The following is a 21,945-nucleotide window of genomic DNA, read 5'->3' on the forward strand; positions in this document are numbered from 1 at the left end:
CATGTTTGTTAGGTTGTCATTTGGAGGGATTCTCTTGCTACTACCTGCTACGTATTTCAGGCCACCTTTGTTTTTTGGAACAGAATTTAGTTTTTTAGACATATTTTTTTTCAGTTTTATTGTGCTATTTACTCTGTTATGTAATGCTGTTTAACTGCTTTGTAGTCATCTTACTTGGTAAGTATTAACAAGGTAGTACCAAGATAATTCGAATTTAAATAATTAACAGCAAAAAATTCTATATCTTGGCCTAATACCTAAATAATACTTAACAGGGTTCCCATCCCTTGATCTTCCCTCCTATGATAGACAGTCTGGGAATGAGGGATGAGGAAGTGGGGTCATCTTCATATAGGTAAAAGGGGTGTGGTTTATTTCTGCCCATGCCCCCTTCTGGAAGGGGATCTTACTTGGTAAGTATTATCTAGGCAGTAGGCAAATATATAAAATTGTCTGCTGCTGATTTGATCTTACTTTATTCTTTGGCTAATTAGGGACCGTTCTAAAGGAACCTCTGCACATATTAACCAATCACTGGGCAGCATTCAGGGCTCTTTATTCCATGGAATGCATTCCAGCCTTTCTAGGGAGTGTGGAAACGCTACAATGTTTAGAGTTAAGTTACAGAAAAAGTAGGTAAAATAAATGAGAATGTGTGGCAATTATTTTAATTATGCATAACAAAACATTTTATCAGGAGTAAAATTGAGTTTAATGTTCCTTGAAGTATCTCTATTTACACCCATGACCTCCACTGCATCTACATCAATACACATTTTGCTAAATGATTAAGAATATAGCTAATGCAAGGTAAAATTAATAAATAAATACTCCCAACAATTCTGGTACTCATTTTGAAGAAGTGCGGGAACAGGCACAGTGTGGAGAGGGCTTGTTTGGACAATTAATTGGTTATTAATTAACTGAAAATTATTTATTTCATGATTCAGATAGTGATCAATAAAAAAGCAATCGGTAAGCAGGAGCATGCACGTGTCTGGAGCTGTATATTGCAGCACATTTGCAATCAGGCTAAAAAAGAATGAAATGCCACGGGCAGCTGCCACCTTCTACATTTGGCAGCTAACGAAACTGCCGAATGCACATCCCTTCTTTTAACAATGTTATAAACTTCCAACCACTAGATGGCATCATATTTGCAAAATGTATAATATTTTTAAACTGCTTGACACACAGGGCTCGATTTATCAAGCTACGGCGGACTGGGGCTTACATATGCTGGCAGAATTTGTCTCATTGCGTTGCGAGGGCTATTTTGCACTTGCGTGCAATGCCGTCCCTGCCCGCGCACAGCCAATCACACGCAGGCATGAGCCGCCAGTCTCCACGGTCGGACGAGACTGGGGATTTTGACATTTTCCACCCAAATGATAAATTGTGAATGCAGGTTCTCTTGTGAGAACTTGCAGTCGCAGAAAGGCAAAGGGCTTGATAAATCGAGCCCATAGTGCTTCAGGTACGTGCATGCTCCTGAGCCCTTAAACAAAGGATACCAAAAAACAAAGAAAATTTCATAACATGAGTAAATTGAGTTTTTGTTTTTATTGTTTTTTTATTTTATGCTCGATCTAAGTTATGAAAGAAAAAAAATGGGTTTTATATCCCTTTAACTGTTTACTACAGACAAAAAACCTCCATCCCATGTGTAAATTCAGTTTTATGCTTTACTTTGTTAAACGTGCATCTGAGTGTACAAATACTAATCGCATTCTGCATGTAGCCTCTGTCCTGAAGAATGTACTGACTCTTTGTATAATGTCTTCTAGACTGATGGCAGAGAGACAGATTCAGCATCAGAAAGCAGTTTTCAGATTGGCAGACACAGGAAGAGCCCAAGCTCTCTAACCAATCTTAGCAGTTCCTCTGGCATGGCATCGTTGTCTTCTGTATGTAAACCGTAACTTCATTTAGTAACACTGCTTTAACTAATCGTGTCCTGTATGTTTCTTTGTGTTATGTTGTGTCTAACCTTGGATTAATGATAATACAAGCATGTTGGTAAGTTTTTAACAGACTCAATGTCTTCTGTGTTTTAATGTTTTTACAAAATGTCAGCCTGAAAGATAATATATTGCAAAGCTGTTGTGTTTTGTGGAGTTGTCTCATTTTTAAATATTTAAATGCTCAAATTTAAAGGGCCATAATAGCTGAAACATTACATGCACTAATTTATTAGAACATTTAATTTTAAGACTAGCGGCCTTGCACTACTATGTGTTTTAACCTCCACTAAGTACCGCTTGGGACCCTAAGAGCACTGCTGGTCTCTAAAACGTAAACCGCCACTGATCACCAGTGCTACATTACGTACTGCAAAATTACAAGTTATGCGCTAAACTGGGTGCCTAAATAACGCAAAAAAATTGAGCGGTATTGCACTCTTCATAGCGCGGAATGGCAATCGCCGTAACGCAATCCCCATTGATGTCTATGGGGAAAAGAAAGTTATATATAAATCTAACACCCTAACATAAACCCCTAGTCTAAATACCCCTAATCCGTCACCCCTGACATCGCCAACAATAATTATTTATTAACCCCTAAACCACTGCACTCTGACATCGCCGATACTAAATAAACATATTAACCCCTAAACCGCCAGCTCCCCCACATTGCTACTACTAAAATAAATCTATTAACTCCTAAACCTCCGGCCCCCTACATTGCAAAACACTAAATTAAACCATTAACCCCTACCCCCACTTTAAAGTAAAAGTGCAATATAACTACCTTCAAATAAGTAAACACTTACCTGTGAAATTAAAAAAACCTAAGATTAAACTATAAATTAACCTAACATTACTATTTTAAAAAAATAAACCAAAAATAAAAAAACCTAAACTACAATATTAAAAAATCCTAACACTACGAAAACCCCCAAAAACATAACATTACAAAATAAAATATTACGAAAATTAAAAATAATCTAACATTACAAAATACACTAAAATTACAAAAAATAAAAAACACTAAGATTACAAAAATAATAAACAAAATTATCCAAAATAATAATTAATAGGTTTATTTAGTGTTGGCTATGTTGGTAGGCGGCGGTTTAGGGGTTAAAATGTTTATTATAGTATTTGCGATGCGGGGAGTGGCGGTTTAGGGGTTAATAGTGTAGTTTATGGGTGTTAGTGTACTTTGTAACATTTTTACATTTTTGTTGTGAGTTTTGTGAAACATTGTTGTTTCGCAAAGTCCATAACTAATGGTCTCAGATAGTGGAATGGATTGCGGCGGTATAAGCTATAACACTAGCGCTATAGCCAAACCGCACAACCTGTAATACAGGCGCAATTAAAATCCTGCACTAAAAAAACTTTTTTTGAGTGCGGAATGGAGTATAGCCGCACCGCCATGACTTGTAATACGGGAGACACGCATATTCCGCGCGTAATGGCCAATTTTTCAGTGGTAAATCCGTACCGCAACACTTGTAATCTTGCTGTTAGTTGTGTAACTAGCACTGCTGATTGGATTTGTGGTTGTTTGTGTTTTGGACCAGCAGTGCTCTGCAGGTACAGAACATCAGTTCTACTATGTGTTTAACTCCTCTGGGGGGTTAAAAACACAGTAGGTCAACATTGATAGTCTTAAAATTACATGCTGTAACTCGTTTTTTTGTGTGTTTTTTTTTAAAAAATCTATTATGGCCCTTTAAAAAAGTTTAACCTACCATAAAATGTTTTCCCCTTTTAATTTCACCTGAAAGCATGTGCTCCGTTTCCTGTGTGTAAAAAGCACTTGTGTTGTTTGTCTTCCAATAACTACATTTTCTATAATAATTCAGACACCGTTTGCATAAACATCGGTTTTTAATAGGACTGAGATTCTATGGCCCCTTTCATGAAAAACATGCCCTTTATTGGGGATGAGAGGTTTGAGAGGGCAGAAAAAATATCTGTACCTAGGGCAGCACAAAATCAAAATAAACTGCAACTGCATTCATTTGTAATTGATTGCTTTATTTCTGGCATTTGTTTAGTTCCAACACGGGATATATTAAAGCACAACACTAAATATTTGTTAAAATGAACTACATCAGAACTAAAAAATGCAGAAACGGAGAGTAACTTCCTTATTGGTTTGCGCAACAAATGACAAAGTCTGATTGTCTGCATGTCTAAAATAAACCACTGCATCCTGGGTAAAAGCAAAGCATCTCTCCCCTGGGGTTGAAAAGGGTTCAGATTCACATACATAGTATACAGAAGAAGCAATGGTGTATATTAGAGATGCACTCACCAGTAATTAAACAGAAGGATATTAATGTTAACAGTATGCTAAGGCTGTACTATTGATTAGCATCTCATATGCATCCCCAGGTGAGACAAAATGTATTAAATTGCAGCCTTAGCATACTATTCACATACGTCCCTTTTTATTTACTGTATAAAAGAATTTTGTATATTTTTACTTAGTAATTCTATATAATTTAATAACAATATTAAAGTTGGACAATGCCGTCTTACAAAAATGAGGAATTTGATGATCTACTAAAATTATAACACAGCATTGTTGCTGTAAAGGATCAAGTTGGAACGTGTCCCTTTAAATCATGTTGTGCTGTAGAGTGATTACAATACATTAACCTATCACTTTTCACCGTCATTTGGCATTTCCATTCCATAGGTGAGCGGCAGTGTGATGAGTGTGTATAGTGGAGATTTTGGTAATGTTGACGTAAAAGGAAATATACAGTTTGCCATTGATTATGTGGAGCAGTTGCGGGAATTTCACATTTTTGTTGCCCAGTGCAAAGACTTGGCAGTAGCAGATCTAAGGAAACTGCGTTCTGACCCGTAAGTAATAGACTGTATTCTTAGAAAATAATCCTGCTTGCTTGCAGCAATGAAACAAATATGAAGACAAATAATTATTTGTCTTTAAAGGGACAGTAAAGTCAAAATTAAGCGTTCATGATTCAGACACAACTTTCCCATTTACTTGTATTATCTAATTTGCTTTGTTCTCTTTGTATTTTTTGTTGAAACACATACCTAGGTAGGCTAATGGGTAGCAGTGCATTAATGGGAGCTAGCTTCTGATTGGTGACTGCACATATATGCCTTTTGTCAGTGGTTTACCCCATGTGTTCAGCTAGCTCCCAGTAGTACACTGCTACTCCAACAAAGGATACCAAGTAAATGAAGCAATTTTTAATTGTATGGTTGGTCTGAATCATTAAAATTATTTTCTTGGATTTCATGTCCATTTAAAGCCAATTTTAATTGTATGCATATCATATATAAGCAGTTATCTATGAATAGCAAAATATCCATAAACAAAATTAATGTTCTAAGATTTTGTTAGTTGGGTTTACAGGTTTTTACAAATCAAAACAATTCAGAAATACGCCCCCTAAAAAGCCTATTTGAATTTATTGATGTTCCTGAGTTCTTTTGTTGTAGCTTGTTATTGCCATATTATTATTGTGTAGAAAATATGAAAATCTAGGCAACTATCCCTGCTTGCTTACCCCCAGAAGTACTCTCTATACATTGTTACTAATGCACCAGGGAATTAAGGGTAAGATATGCAATTTACATAGAAAACATCTCACCCTTTTTGCTTCCAAGTATTGCATTTAACCACAACAATCCCCTTTATGGGGTGGGTGCTGCAAAAAAGTCTTCTAGACAGCTGTTTCAAGTTTATTAACTCTCATCAGTAGAATATTTCATTTACTGCTTTACGGAGTTTATTTCCATAGAAAAAGCTAGTTAGGAACAGGTGTAAATGAGCTTGTGCTTTGATTCAAACAATCACTGTGTAGAGTGTTATTTTACAGGGTTAGGAATTTCCTTTATATGATGGAGTTACTCCAGTTTCAATAATGGTTGCAGAAGAAGCATAATATTCAAGTGTTTTATAGCAAAAAGCACAATAAATAATAAATGTATACTGCACATGCTGTTTTATTAAACGTATTGAGAGGGTTGGATTTATGATTTTAGTATCCTTTAAATTTAATAGTATATGTAATTATGTATAAGCAAAAAACATTTATCTTACATGTCATAATCTATGGGCTGTAATTGTGATGCATACGTTTCTTTTTTTCAGGTACGTTAAAAGTTATTTACTCCCAGACAAAGCAAAAATGGGTAAAAGAAAAACGGCTGTTCGCAAAAAGACTGTGAATCCCAGCTACAATGAAATATTACGGGTAAGGAATAGATTGTGTGTATTGTATAAGGGATATTTGTTTTCTAGGACAGTTTGTGTGTCACTAAATAATAAAAAAATAAGTCACCACCCAGACATTGTACGATAAATCTGTTTCCCCATTAAAGGGACATGAAACACTAAATACATTTTATAAGCGCATTATTGAGGTTATTCCCCGTCTCCCTCTAGTCATAGGTATTGCCATGTTAAAATCTGTCCTTTACTACGTCCAGTGCTGATATGTTTGCACGTGTGTAGTAACTCTTCTTCAGATAGCTGCAGTGTAACCTAGGTCTCCATGACAGCTCCCATGATTAGAGGGAGGGGCATGTTTATGATCCCTTTAATGTGTTAACAATTAATTATTTTACACGCTGGAATGTATTATATTTATTTACAATAACTCCTTAATTTGGTTAATTGACATAGCTGTTTCTTGTATGTTGAAACCACCACCTATTCTCTAAAAAATACTTCTGTATTCTCTAGCGATAAGCTATGTAAATAAGAGCCAGCAAGCAGCAATCAACTTCCCAGTGGGGGGAGAGATAGGTACTAACATTTTAATTTCATTGTTTAGTTGTGTATAGACAGCTAGATAAGATAATGGGGCTTTTGTATATAGAGAGATAAGATTTGGAGGTTGCGCTTTCTGCAATTGTTCTTGAGCACAATAGATTGAGGCTTGATTAAGCAAAAACAGCTATTTCATATTAAAAAATAAACATAATGAAGCAATTTCTTGTACATTTTATATTCTATAGCTAGTTTCACAAGGAACTGGGAACACATTCAAGTGACTGTAAATTGTTATGAATTACTGCCCAGTATCTAAAAATAATCTTAAAAACATGGACACTATAATTCATTAAAATTTTTAAAGACACTTCATTTTTAAAATATTTATCATTGAGTGATGGTAAACAGACCGCCATTCCTCTGTCCGCATCTCCTACTTTCTTTAACAGATTGATGACAAATCCAGCTTCCTCCAATCGTTGCGTGCCCCATCTGACATCCAGCTCGTGGGGCATGCAACGATTTGAGGGTTGAGAAGGGTCACTACACTGCAGAAAAAATATATAAAAATAATTTAATAATAATAAATAATAATAATAAAATAATAATTAAAATAAAAAACTAAACTGTACCTGTAAGATGGGTGGTGAGGGAGGCAAGAGAGCTATTTGGGAGGGATTATTATTATTATTATTGTTATTATCGGTTATTTGTAGAGCGCCAACAGGTTCCACAGCGCTATAAACAAATACAGAGTACAACAAAACAATTATAGGGATCAAATGGGTAGAGGGCCCTGCCAAGAGTTGCACTGTTGTAGTCAGCTCTTAAGAAGGTCAGCTCTTAAGAAGGATTAGGTAGGGATAGGAGAGTGGGAGGTGTCAGGTGGGAGGGTAATCTCTACACTACAGCTAAAAATTAACATTATAAGCAACATTCTAATTAGCAAACATATATGGCTTTGCCATTGGATTTTGGTATTTTTGAACAAAGGGGATCCCAGAGAAGCTTTTACAATCATTTGTGTCATGATTTCAGATGTAAAAAAATTGTGAGAAACCTAAAGTTTGCATTTGGCTGTGAAATGGTGGCATGAAATATACCAAAATGGGCCTAGATCAATACTTTGGGTTGTCTATTTAAATATATATATATATATATATATATATATATATATAGATTTGACAGGTAAATAAATAAAAAAACAAGGCTCTATTTCTGTTTAAATTGAGTGATAGCAAAAATGCTAAAAATTATCCAGTATTTTGGGCAATTTCTTCTCTGAAATTCCCGGTAGCGGAGGGGTTTAAGTTTTATTTAAAACAAAGTCAAATATTAAGAGTTTTTTTACACATTTGTTTTTCCATGTTTTGAGTTTAGTTGCCATATTTCCACATTAATTATGTCCCAGCTTCTTTTTATGCCAACTTTTATGTTGCATACAAGGTATTTGCTCGGTGGGCCAGGGCTAGTTGTGGCCCAGTTGGTTTAGCCTCATCCAGTCACCAGCATTATTATTTGTGAATAATGTAGGACCAGCCCTGTCCTGCTTTTCACTGCCTTGCTATGCTTGCGAACTAGTCCACTAGCCCTGATATTTTGAGAGACTGTAAGTACACAGGCTGATGAGCAATAAGCAATTATTCTTTATGTAAACATTAAATTCAATAGCTTCTGTTGTTTTTTTTATTGCAATTCAGTTTACTATTTAAAGGGACAATGTACTGAAAAAACTGATTTCCCCTTAATGTGTTCCCAATAACTTGCTATACCAGCTGCAGGGTATAACATGCATGACAAATTGCTCTTTTATGTTTCTTTTTGTATATGAATTAGCTGGATTTGCTCTTTGAAACCACAGTCCATCAAAATAGGCTAAGTTTCAGACAGATCAAATATCTTATCTCTGTCGCTATACAATACTTTGAAAGAAAACTTGAAAATTAACATTTTATCTCTCTTTCTTTCTTTCTCTCTTTCTTTCTTTCTCTCTTTCTCTCTTTCTTTCTTTCTTTCTTTCTCTCTTTCTTTCTTTCTCTCTTTCTCTCTTTCTTTCTTTCTCTCTTTCTTTCTTTCTTTCTTTCTCTCTTTCTTTCTTTCTTTCTCTCTTTCTTTCTTTCTTTCTCTCTTTCTTTCTTTCTTTCTTTCTCTCTATCTCTTTCTTTCTCTCTTTCTTTCTTTCTCTCTTTCTTTCTTTCTTTCTTTCTTTCTTTCTTTCTCTCTTTCTTTCTTTCTTTCTCTTTCTTTCTTTCTTTCTCTCTTTCTTTCTTTCTCTTTCTTTCTTTCTTTCTTTCTTTCTTTCTTTCTTTCTCTCTCTCTTTCTTTCTTTCTTTCTTTCTTTCTTTCTCTCTTTCTTTCTTTCTCTCTTTCTTTCTTTCTTTCTTTCTCTCTTTCTTTCTTTCTTTCTTTCTTTCTCTCTTTCTTTCTTTCTCTCTTTCTTTCTTTCTCTTTCTTTCTTTCTTTCTTTCTTTCTTTCTTTCTTTCTCTCTTTCTTTCTTTCTTTCTTTCTCTTTCTTTCTTTCTCTCTTTCTTTCTTTCTTTCTCTTTCTTTCTTTCTTTCTTTCTTTCTTTCTCTCTTTCTTTCTTTCTTTCTTTCTTTCTCTCTTTCTTTCTTTCTTTCTTTCTCTTTCTCTCTATCTCTTTCTTTCTCTCTTTCTTTCTCTCTTTCTTTCTTTCTCTCTTTCTTTCTTTCTTTCTCTCTTTCTTTCTTTCTTTCTCTCTTTCTTTCTTTCTCTCTTTCTTTCTTTCTTTCTCTTTCTTTCTTTCTTTCTCTCTTTCTTTCTTTCTCTCTTTCTTTCTTTCTTTCTCTTTCTTTCTTTCTTTCTTTCTTTCTCTCTTTCTTTCTTTCTTTCTTTCTCTCTTTCTTTCTTTCTTTCTTTCTTTCTTTCTTTCTCTCTTTCTTTCTTTCTCTTTCTTTCTTTCTTTCTTTCTTTCTTTCTTTCTTTCTTTCTTTCTTTCTTTCTTTCTTTCTCTCTTTCTTTCTTTCTTTCTTTCTTTCTTTCTTTCTTTCTTTCTTTCTCTCTTTCTTTCTTTCTCTCTTTCTTTCTCACCCCGCTGGGAGTGTAATTTTTTTCTGCTGGCTGTGTTTACATAGCCTATACTCAAGTATAGAAAAATTCAGTACAGGTAGGGATACCATAGGCAAAATCAGCTATTTCAAATGTTGAGATAAAGACAAAGGAGTGATTTGTAAACAATTTAATACACTCCAGCAGGTAAAATGTATAATTGGGAACAAAATAAAGTTTAAATGTTTTTGTAAATGAAACCAGTTCATTATATGTGTCAGTTTTGGGGTTTGGTTCAACAGAATGCAGGGAGGGGAGTGGGCTGCTCTGCCTTAAAATACCCTGGACTATGTGTTCTCAGTCCAGCCCTAATTATCAGTTGCGCATAATCCAAAATTTCCTGCTAGTTTCAATATACTGTTAACTTTAAAGGAATATAAAACGCAAAAAAATAATAATTTTGGGATTCAGACAGAGCATACCAATTTAAATTTTTTTCCAATTTACTTGTATTATCAAATGCGCTTCATTCTCATGATATTCTGCATTCAAGAGATACCTAGGTAGGCATCTGGAACACTAAATGTCAGGAAACAGTGCTGCCCTCTAGTGCTCTTGTAAATGGATAACATTCTTGCAAAATTGCCGACGTATAGTGCTCCAGAAATGGGCCGGCTCCTAAGCATGTGGCTCTGCTTTTCAACAAAAGATAGCAAGAGAACAAATAATAAATTATAATATGGATGCTCTATCTGACTTATGAAATAATCATCTTGGGTTTTGTATCCCTTTAACATAATCTTTTTAATTGTTTTTTTATGTTTGTTTTTTTTGTTACTTTCCTTTTGTATGGTATTTTCTTTACTTTATCACTCATTAAATCTATTTTCTTTAGGAGTAAATTAGATTAAAAGCCCGGCATACGTTCTTTTAATTAATTAATTAATTAATTAGCTAGATTTGCTACATTACACACTGTAGTGATTAACAAAAAAGTTACAAATGATTGGTTTATAGAATATGATAATTACATATTAAATACACTGACAACTTGTAGAAAAAAATATTCATCTGAATAAATCACAATAACGTTATAATTCTCACTTATTCTCATTTTTATTCCAGTATAAAATTGAAAAGCAAAATCTTCTTAATCAAACGCTTAACCTCTCTGTCTGGCATAATGATGCTCTTGGCCGGAATAGTTTCCTAGGTGAAGTTGATTTAAATTTGGCGACATGGGATTGGAGCAACAAACAAATGAACTGGTATCCACTTCAGCCAAGAGTAAGTAGAACGGTATTAGCCAAGTAATTGCTGATCAATACATTAGATATTGGTTCCACCATGTTTAGTGCCTTATGTCACTGCTCTTGCAGTAGAATTGGATTATAAACAAGTGCATAATAATAAGACAATGATTTAACACCTACTCTAAATTTCAAATAAGCAGTAGATTTTTTTTCTGACAAATTCATTTTTTCTCCCATTTTTCAGCCCCTTGTATCATGTGACAGACATTAGCCAATCAGACTAGTATATGTATATCCTGAGAGCTTGTGCACATGCTTAGTAGAATCTTGTTCCCCAGAAAGAGTGTGTATAAAAAGACCGTAAAATTTGATAATGGAAGTAAATTGGAAAGTGTCCTAAAACTGCGTGATCTATCTGAATCATAAACGTTTATTTTGGCTTGAGTGTCCCTTTAAAGGGACACTCAAGTCAAAATTATACTTTCGTGATTCAGATAGAGCAGGCATTTTAAACAATTTTCTAATTTACTTCCATTAACAAAATAATAATTATAAATCTATTAAATACAACAGATACAGCTGTCTGATCATTATATAGAGACAATTTAATTTTTGTGCAAATAATATGATCTGACCTTACTGGATGGTTTTGAGAGAATTTACGATGATTGCAATTACTTTTTGAATAACAGTTTTATACTTCTCCATAAGACATGATGAAAATGTGTTTTTTCATTTGCATAACAAATAACAAATTTGAACTCATTTTGTCTGAAATTTAGTTAACTAAACAAACTAATGATTTAATGAACACATGTTGTATTAGTTCATTCGTTTTAGTTCTGAACTAAAAAAATCATTAAAAAAAAATGTTAGAATTATTTTGCAAACAAATAACAAAAACAAATTTTTCCACTTCTGTTCTCTATAAATTTTAAATGTAATTCTGTTTATCCAGACACCTGCATCTGGTATTGGATTAGAGAACAGAGGAGAGATGAAATTGGCTCTGAAGTATATCCCAGAGGTGTCACCAGGTATGTGCCTAAACTATCATTTATTTTGATGTTTTTGCCATGTATATGTATAGTATAGTTGATTTTAGTTTTTAATTTGTAGGAACCAAAATTATTTCCAAATTTGTGTAAAATCTATATTACTCTTTAGAACAAGGGAGGTGAAGCTTTTTGAGAGTGTTTACCAAAATTGGTGATAATTCAGTGGCAGCAAGACATCTTCATTGTCAATAGAACCGAAAGAACAAACTGTATTTACAATGTTTTTAAGGTTTTTCAAATTATCCTGTATTATTACAAATTATTAAAGGACGATTATAGTAAAAATAATTGTTAGAGCACGTCATTTAATCACTAGTGACCCTGCAACTCTGTGTTTGCAAGTGAGCCAATCAGCATTGATAATTGCACAGCTAGGCTGTGCGACTACCACTGCTGATTGGGTCATCTGCTGTTTTCTCTCTGGACCAATAGTTTGCTGCATCTCCTGAGCGATAATTTACTTTGTGTGTGTGTGTGTGTGGGGGGGGTGTTAAACACTTAGAGTTGCAAAGTCACTGCAGTGATAAACTGACATGCCCTAACAAATTAGTACTTGTTATTTTCCACTATAATGACCCTTTAATTGTTGCTGTTTTAAAGTGGGCACTAATGTTCATAATTCAGCTATGTTTTGTTTGTTTCAAGGCACAAAGGTCCCTGTTACTGGTGAAGTGCACATCTGGATCAAGGAATGTTATCAGCTACCAATGCTTAGAGGAAACAAAATCAACTCTTTTGTTAAATGGTAATGATTTTCCCTGGAGCTTAATGGAAATCTTCCATATGGATTCTATTGGGTTTAAATCATATTTTTTTTCAGTTACTTTTTGTGTAATTGTAATTACTTACTAAATATATATAGCCTTAGCCTTCTAGACGTATTGCCTTGCATTATGACAAAAACATTTTTGATTGATTTATTTTAAGGTCCATACAGACAGACATACATATGATACATGAATAGTTAAAGCACTGGAACCACAAATTTAAGAAGCAGAAACTGTTTCTTTAGATTCTTTTCCACCTCAGAGGTGGTGACATAAATCACCCTGACACTCACAATCGGTTGCATGAGAGCAAGGAGCAGCATTACACAAGAGAGCTCTTGTGCAATGATCAATTTTGCCACAGAATGCTGCATCACAGGTGCAGGCAGACAAGTTCTCTACTTGAGAATGTGTCCACCTGCAATCTGGATACATTTTACTCTAAGGCTATTTCAATGATGGCTGTCTTGTAGTTTTTATTTGTTTTTTTGTTTGTTTTTTAAACAAGCTTTATTGAACATATTCAACAAGAGTACAGTGACAAAGTAAACATGGTATCAGTCAAACTGCATTTGTAATTACACATATAACATAAGCTTAAAGTCCATTGTAGGTGGGAAGCACAAGTGAAAAAGGTCAAGGAGACCTGTTCAATGGGTCCTTAAGTCTGTAGGCAAAATGACACAAGTCCTAGAGTACTCTGATTCATACGCTGAAAAGAGAAGCTTGGAATTTAAACAATTTTAAACAGTAAAAAAGTGATCATCAAATGAATTCCCATTCTCTTTCAAAGATCGAGAAAGAAAAAAAAAATGGATGAGAGTACTTGTGTTACAATCTTTAAGATTTTTTAAGTACACCGGGAGAAGGAAGAGAAATATCGTGTTAAGAAGGGGAGGGAGGGATTAAGGGAAAGAAGAAGAACTAGAGAGGAGGGAGGAGAAAAAAAAACAAAAAAAAACCTTGCCTATAGAATTTATTATTAAGTTTAACGACGGCTGTCTTGTAGTTTACCTGTAGTAGTCCCAGCCTCGATTCATTACAAGTTATTTAGACTCTTTGTTGCCTTGTCTTTGCTCAGTGCTTTGTGATCCAGACTTGAAAGTGTTCTTTCAGAAGAATGGGTATGTTAGACTCTGGAGTCAGAAAAAAAACTGTTTTTATTATAGACTTTTGAAGCCTAGCTTTCATTTAATAGCCATTCACTTAATGGATGGGTCTTGGAGGCAATGTAATCCTGAGATTTCACTTTGAGAGATCTTGTAGGGAAACGGGTAGAGGTTATAAGGGCTGACAGAATGTAGAAGCCAAGGAATATAAGAGGGAAGGAGTAGAGATGATATATAATGGGGATGCCAAGCCGAGAAGGGGGAGGCACAGATGGAGGTAGCCTTACCTTTGTATCCTTACATGGGTGCCAGGTTCTTCTCAAACAAATGTCGTAACAACATTGCATCATATTCTGTTTGCAGTGTTTTTTTTCATTAAATAGTTTTTATTGGTTTTTCTGAAAATAACAAAAATAGCATAAACATAAAAGGTATCAATGCAGTGTGATAATGTATACATACGGAGCATTGATGTTAACGATGACTAGTGTTTTGGTTTTTATACATAGTCACATTATTGCACATACAAAATTTTGAACGAACATGTCTAGTGGTCTCTTGAACAATTGATTCCTGTAAAGGAATTTGCTCTATTCCATTTCCATCTTAGGTATGTGCATTGAAAAGGCTAAAGCTAAGAGGAAGAAAGAACATAGAAAAGAAAAAAAAGGAAAGGAAAAGGGGGGAGGGGGGAAGGGGAGGGAAATATTAGTTGTTGTAGTCTTTTATATATATATATATATATATATATATATATATATATATATATATATATATATATATATATATATATATATATAGTATATATATATATATACTGTGTATATATATATATACTGTGTATATATATATATATATGTGTATATATATATATATATATATATATATATATATATATATATATATATATATATATTTAGTCTGTATTGGGTTTAAACAACCCTAGTCAAGTGCAAAGTGAAGTGGAAAGAGCAGTCCAACTATCTCATAATGTTTATTAGTCATGGGACTTTTGTTCCCATATAAAGATTATGTCTAGTATGAAGTCTTGTCTCCCGATGAATGTGTAGTGTATTTTCTCAAGCTCTAGCACATGATCAACTTCTTTTATCCATGTCGCGTGTGTAGGGGTTTGTGTAGTTTTACATAGTCTTGGAATTAGGCGTTTGGCACAATTCAGCATGTATTGGCAGATTTTTCGCAGAAGCAGGCATGGTATTTTTGGTAGGGTGTTGATTAGGACCATTGTCGGGGTAAGGTCTATGTCTATATCTAGGATATCATTGATGCTCTTGGTCACCTCACTCCAGTATTGTTAAAAAAGCAGACAAGCCCACCAAATGGGTGTGAGGTTGCCCACCCCTCTACATTTTCTCCAACAGAGTGGTGATGCTTGCGGAAATATGCTATGTAGTCTATTAGGCATTAGATACCAGCGGGAGAGTAGTTTATAATTCATCTCTATGATAGTTTGGGAGAGTGACTATTTTTTAATTGTTTCAAAGATTTTCCCCCATTGAGAGTCAGTCAGTTCTATGTTAAGTTCAGTTTGCCCCTTTTGTATATAGGTGGGTTTAACATCAGTAGTGGGGTGTTGTAACATTTTGTGTACCAGGGAGATGTGAGACCTAGTGATATCGGTGTTGGAATAAAGCTTTTCGAATGATGTGAGAGGTCTGGTTATAGCTGATCTATGAGGGCTTGTGTTAATTACATGTCTAACTTGAAAGTCGGTGTACCAGTGCGAGAAGGGGGGGCCTATCTTTTGGGAAATGTCTGTTTGTGTTTTTATGTGTCCGTCGCTAAGGACCATATGTACTGGTCTGCATGCAGCAATTTGTCCCACACTTTCAATATGCTATCTACATAGTAGTTAGGGTGTTCATTTTTAGATCTATATTTTGGTGGGATCCAGCACAGTTCACTAAGATGTTTCCCTGATATCTGAGATTCTAATTGGGTCCAGGGCTTTGTGGGTGAAGAGTGGTTCCAAGCTACTATTCAAGCTAAGTTAGAGACCCTGTAGTACTCTAATAAATTTGGAGCCCCCATTCCTCCTCTATCTTTAGTTAGGTATACAGTTTTTTGGGGGGATTCTCGCCTTACGTTGGGATCAAATGAATGATTCTATTATTTTTTGGTGTGCATGGATGTAGGATAGTGGTAATTCTAACGGTAATGTTTGAAATAGAGGTATTTAGGTAGTATTGTCATCTTGACCACTTGGACTCTGCCCATCCAAGAGAGATGACATTTTGTGCCACGTGTTTAGTAGTGTCTGCGTTTCTTGTTGTAGAGGAATATAGTTAAGATCGATTAAATCTGGTATGTGTGTTATATGTATTCCTAGATATATTGTATTTTGGGTTTGATGAGGAAATCAGTATGGTTTGTAAGGTATTGTATATCTTGTTCCTGAAGTTGAACAGGTAAGAGTATCGTCTTATCCATATTAATGGAGAAATTTGAAATTGTTTTAAATGTCTCAAGTTCTCTGAGAAATGTTGGTATGGTCAGTGTTAAGGACATTAGTGTGAATACAATGTCATCCGCATATAGAAGACATTTTTGATGGATGGTACCTACGGTTGTACCATATATTTAAGGGTTTTGTCTTATATGTGCCGCAAAGGTTTCAACCATTAGGGCAAATAAGAGAGGAGACAATGGGCAACCTTGCCGTGTTCCATTATTAATGTGAAATGTTTGGGAGAGTACACCGTTTGCTCTCACTTTGGCTGTTGGATCAGTATATAATGCTTAAATGCACGTTAGGAAAGTGTTTTGAATGACAAATTTTTACAGGGTGGTCCACAGAAATTCCCAGTCCACCCTGTCAAAAGCTTTATCTGCATCTGTGGAAAGTATGGCTAGAGACATGCAGCTTTTATCAGCTAAGGATAATTGTATTTTCTTTGGCTTCTCTGCTGGGGATGAAGCCTACTTGGTCAGTGTGGACCAGGTCTGGTAATATTTTATTCAAACATTGTGCAAGTATCTTCGCGTACAATTTGATATCTATATTCAGCAGAGATATGGGACGATAATTCATTACTCGTTCTTGGGGTTTCCCTGTCTTTGGAATAACTGATATTATGGCCTCTAAAAGGGATGGTGGCAATTTGGATGTTTTGTCAATAGATAGGTACATTTTTAACAGTTGTGGTCTGACGAGTTGTTGGAATATGTGATATGAATGTGAATTTTGGTGTGAATCCATCTGGGCCAGGTGTTTTTCCAGAAGGGAGTAGTTTAATGTCTGTTTGTAATTCTTTGAGCGTTATTGGTACTTCTAATTCTGCACTTTGTTCTGCTGTGAGGTTGGGAGCTGAACCTTGAAAAGGTACGTGTTTATGAGTGATGTTTTGTTAGCGATGTCTGGTTGTTTTAGATTATATAGTGAGGTATACTATTCTGCAAATTGGGAAGCTATCTTGACTCTGTTTGAGTGTGTTTTATTATCTGCCTTATTGTTCTTGGCAAAGTATTTAGCTCTCAGTGTTATGGCTCTTAAGTGTGCGTTTTTGATGAGGTGTTTTGAGTTTCTGCTAATTCTGTGGTGAGTTGTGATGAGTTGGGGTTACGTTTATGGGCTTCTTCTGACAAGAGGAGTGTTTGTGTGAGTGAGTTATAGTATTCCACCACGATACAGACCACTCAGATCCACAGAGGCTGCAGACGCCACCAGAAGTGCTGGGTAAACTATGGTGTGTAACAGTCGAGGGGATGCATGCCCGTAAGCAGCCGGTCCCGCCGCAAGACAATAGACAAGAAAAAAGAAAAATGGGCTACACCATACAGGAATAAAGTTAAAAAAATAACTTTTAATGATGCAAAATAAAAACAAGGTACATGGAGGTAGCAAAGGCAAGGATTTGCGTTTTGTGCCGGTATTTGGCACTTAGTCATAGGAATACCTGCTATGGTACTGACCCTCCATTTAAAGGGGCAGTATCCAATCACCAGGTGAATATGAAAATACACACCTGTGATAACTTTTAAAACATGCATAGTACAACTGTTGAACATGGATTTACAGAGAGTGAAAGTTACAAATACAGAAGTTACCATTGAAGTTTATGTGAATACGCATTAAAGAACTATGAAAAATTAGACAACGATTATAACATTTGCACGTTTTTGGACACAATAGGATGAGTTTAACCCCATATGTATAATAAGGGCATTTATACCGTATGAAAATTGTTCACACCACCAAACTTATGGGAACACGCATATGCGCTCTCAAGCACAATGTACATAGATTATATATGACAGATGTAAAATACAGAATGGCACAATTTGGAATTAGATAAAGTGAAGGGTAACTTCTGAAAATAGTAATTATTCTATGAAGCCAATACTTTAGTATTTAATAGTTCCAATTGGGCCAAAGAATCCAAAATCAAACAAAGACAATTGGCTAATAGTGGTTAAATGATAAGACACGTCATACACATGCAATATTAAAATCTATTCCACAAAATAGCACATATCCCATTCTCTATTTAAACCTTAGGGGGTAATGGTTCTCAATTTGTATATCCAGTAAAGTTCCCGTTTTTGCAGTAGTTTAAATTTATTACCCCCTCTAGGTGGGAGAATAATTTTATCAATAACTTTCACACTCATATGAAATTTTTGAGTCATGTGTACTAAATTGAAATGTCTAGCTACTTCTGAGTCTTTGTTAAAGTTCTTAGTATCTCGAATATGTTCCCTAACTCTGGATCTAAGTTCCCTAGTCGTTTGGCCTACATACTGTTGGGAACAAAGGGTGCATTCCAGAAGGTACACAACAAATTATTATGTCCTGCAGTTAGCGTAGAAACTCATAACGTTGCAGGTCATACAAATCCCTTTGCCACATCTGTATGTTCCCTTTTTCTTGATCCAATTACTACCAGAAGATCGTGTATTGCTAATCATGCTTGGGGCCAACCTAGTTGCAAGGGTAGGAGGCTTCTTACAAACAAATTTACAATTAAGATTGATGTTGTTCAAATGATGATCATCCTTTAGGATATATGTTCTTTTTCAGTATCTTGCAGCTATAGTTGAACTGTTTGGTGTATTCAGTAGTGAATACAACTGCATCATTAGCGAAATCTTTCCTTTCTTTTTGTATGGGTAACCTCATGTTGTGTCTTATACCTTACACTATTGAATGCGATGTTAAGGACCCTTTCACTGTAACCGCTTTGTTTTAATCTGTCAGATCCTTAGACTGTGTTTAAAAACTTTCATCTTAGTTAGTATTTCTTCTCATATGGATATATTGTTCTCTTGGTATAGAACGTATGAGATGAGGGGGATGACAGGATTTTGCGTGTAAGATGATATTGCCGGCTGTGGGCTTACGATACGTGTCTGTTATTTTTTCACCTGTTTGTACATTTCCTGTGAGAGTTAAATCCAAAAAATATTTTGTAAATTGTTGAAGATCACCAGTGAATCTCAAATTAAGATCATTTAGTATTTAAGTATTGTAGAAAGGCTGAGATTTCAAAGGGTGCTTCAACAATAAACACCAAATCGTTGATAAATCTCATGTATTTATCAATTTGATGGGCAAATGGGTTACACGTTGTATATAAGTAATAATCCTCCCACCAAGCAACAAATAAGTTGGCAAACGAGGGGGCAAATTTCGTCCCCATCGCTGTGCCACAAACTTGTAGGAAATACTCATTGTTGAACATGAAAAAATTATGTTTGAGAAGGAATTCTAATATTTCACAAAAGAAAATCTTAAATTCAACTGAATATTTAGTAGCTCTAATTCCCAATTAGTGCAGAATGCTCGAGTATAATGCAGTGGCATCAGCCACAATCCATCTATAATTTTCATTCCACCTTAAATTCTGTAAGGAATTCAAAAGATGAGTAGAATCTCTAAGATAACTTTTGAGATTTTTAACCAATGGCTGTAAAACCCATTCTGACAAAGGCTCAAATAACAAGCCAATGCCAGAAATTATAGGTTGACCGAGGGGAGACATGAAATCATTATGTATTTTTGGCACATGATGGAAAATGGGGACTAAAGGGAATGCAGGAATCATGAACTTAACTTGTTCATCTGTAAAAATGCCTAGGGATACACCTTGTTCTATGATGGTATGAAGCTTACTTTTAAATTCCTGAGTGGGATTTCTATTAAGTTTCCTATATGTTTTAGTATCTAAAAGTTGTCTATGGGCCTCTTTGATGTAGTCATCTTTATTAAGGATGACCACATTGCCCCCTTGGCCGAGGCCCTAATGACAATATTGTCATTGGACTGTAGACCCTGTAGGGCTTTCTTCTCTGCTTGTGTAAGATTAGAGTGTATGTGTTGACCTCTGACAGAGATTTCTAGATCTTGCAATTCTTTTTAGACTTGTTTTTGGTAAAGATTGATAAACTGACCCCTAGAATTGGCAGGATAGAAATCAGAGGACTTCATATTTGGGGTAGGCGCCTCTTAGTCACATGGACCAAACTGATCTTCACAGGATTTTAATTAATTTAGAGTGATGAAATCACCAAACTTGAAGTCCAATGATTTACTATCAGTGACAATCGAATTAATAATTACATCTTTGTTATCATTGTTAACATTACTAGATGGGTCACATAGCCCTTCATTAATTTAGAAAAATCTCTTAAGTGTCAATTTTCTGATGAATTTGTTAACATCAATCAAAGTTTTCTCTTCTTTTTTTTTTTCTTGAGTTATAGTATTCTAGTTTGAGTTTGTGTTGTTTGCGGGTGTGTTGTATTAGTTTGCCCCTTATGTAACACTTGTAAGCCTCCCAGTTGTTCGCAGGCGTGGTCGCATCTGGATAATTATGGCTAAAGAATTATGTGTTTTTTTCTGAAATGTTAGTAACCAGTAGTGCATCAGCAAGTACATAATAATTTATTTTCCATGTATTATGAGTTAAAGGTATGGAGGGCCATTGAAAGATGTACCATGCTGTGGTCTGACCAAACTGTGTGATATCCGGGAGCTGACTAGTAATGATAAGGTTGTTTGATCACAAAGTATATCATCTAAGCGTGTGTAGGTGCGCTGTGGGTTTGAGAAAAAGGTGTAGTCTTTGGTTTCTGCATGAGAGGTTCTCCAGGTGTCGAACATGGGTAAAGTTCGCAAAGCTGACTAGTTCGCTTTAATTTTGCTATTGCTCCTGTAGGAGTGACCTGTTGAGTTGAGGGCATATGGGGAATTTAAAATAACCCCCTATTATTATTGGGCCTTTAGCTACGTCAAGTAGACGGTAATGTTTGTCGTAGTAGAGTTTAGCGATAGTAGGTTCTTTGTTCTTCATGAAGTGCGTTTCTTGTATGAGTACTATGTCTAATTTACGCTTGTGGGGCTATGGATCGCTTCTCTGGAGACTAAAAGCCTTTAACATTTTGTGTAGCTATACTAAATTGGCTATTGGGAGGCATGGGTGTTGGAGAGAGTTTTGTTTTGTAATGACTCAGTGTTTGCTGCTTTCTAGTAGTTATATTTTGGAGATTTGGGTGTGTATTGTCTAAATCGGGTGGAGGGAAGGGAAGTGGGTGTATGGGAAGGTTAGGTTATAGAAGGGGAATGTAACAAAGATCCTCACAACTCAGGAAAGGTTCCCAGATGTGAGGAATAGCCTGCAATAAAGGATGTAAACACAAGCAAACAAGCGGGACCTGCGAACAGCGCGGGTCAGTAACAAATTTAACTATATGAACAGACAATAAGTCATTTCTAAGCTATAGTGATGACAGACAAGGTATTTAACTAAGCTTCTCTAGCGCTAATAAGCATTTGGAATCTAAGAAACCTTGATCCTGGGGTATGTTAGGTAATATCATACACATGGTGTATGTAGTGACAGTAGGTATCAGGAGTAAAAATCTGTAAGAAATCTGTAACTAAAAACCTGTACAAAAAACAGGAGAACAGGGAAAAAAACATACAAATAGTCTTTAAGGCTGTGAAACTGACATTGTATACATATTATAAACTCACAGTTAAGTAGTGTACTACTCTCCCCAACATAAGGGTAAGT

The 21,945-nt window shown here is 35.3% G+C and overlaps 1 protein-coding gene across 9 annotated transcripts in view; it reads left to right on the forward strand.

Moving 5' to 3' along the window:
- SYTL2 (synaptotagmin like 2) overlaps positions 1-21,945 on the forward strand; it is a 260,784-nt gene that overhangs the window by 233,628 nt on the left and 5,211 nt on the right. For 7 of the 9 annotated variants that reach the window (XM_053708648.1, XM_053708651.1, XM_053708655.1 and 4 more), the window contains 6 exons: positions 1,788-1,907; positions 4,657-4,826; positions 6,091-6,193; positions 10,848-11,009; positions 11,934-12,012; positions 12,679-12,778. In XM_053708648.1, the coding sequence (XP_053564623.1) occupies positions 1,788-1,907; positions 4,657-4,826; positions 6,091-6,193; positions 10,848-11,009; positions 11,934-12,012; positions 12,679-12,778 (734 nt within the window). The remainder of the gene's footprint in view (positions 1-1,787; positions 1,908-4,656; positions 4,827-6,090; positions 6,194-10,847; positions 11,010-11,933; positions 12,013-12,678; positions 12,779-21,945) is intronic. The other 2 variants (XM_053708653.1, XM_053708657.1) reach the window with 1 other exon arrangement.

Source organism: Bombina bombina, chromosome 3 (assembly GCF_027579735.1).
Source record: "Bombina bombina isolate aBomBom1 chromosome 3, aBomBom1.pri, whole genome shotgun sequence".
NCBI lineage: Eukaryota > Metazoa > Chordata > Amphibia > Anura > Bombinatoridae > Bombina > Bombina bombina.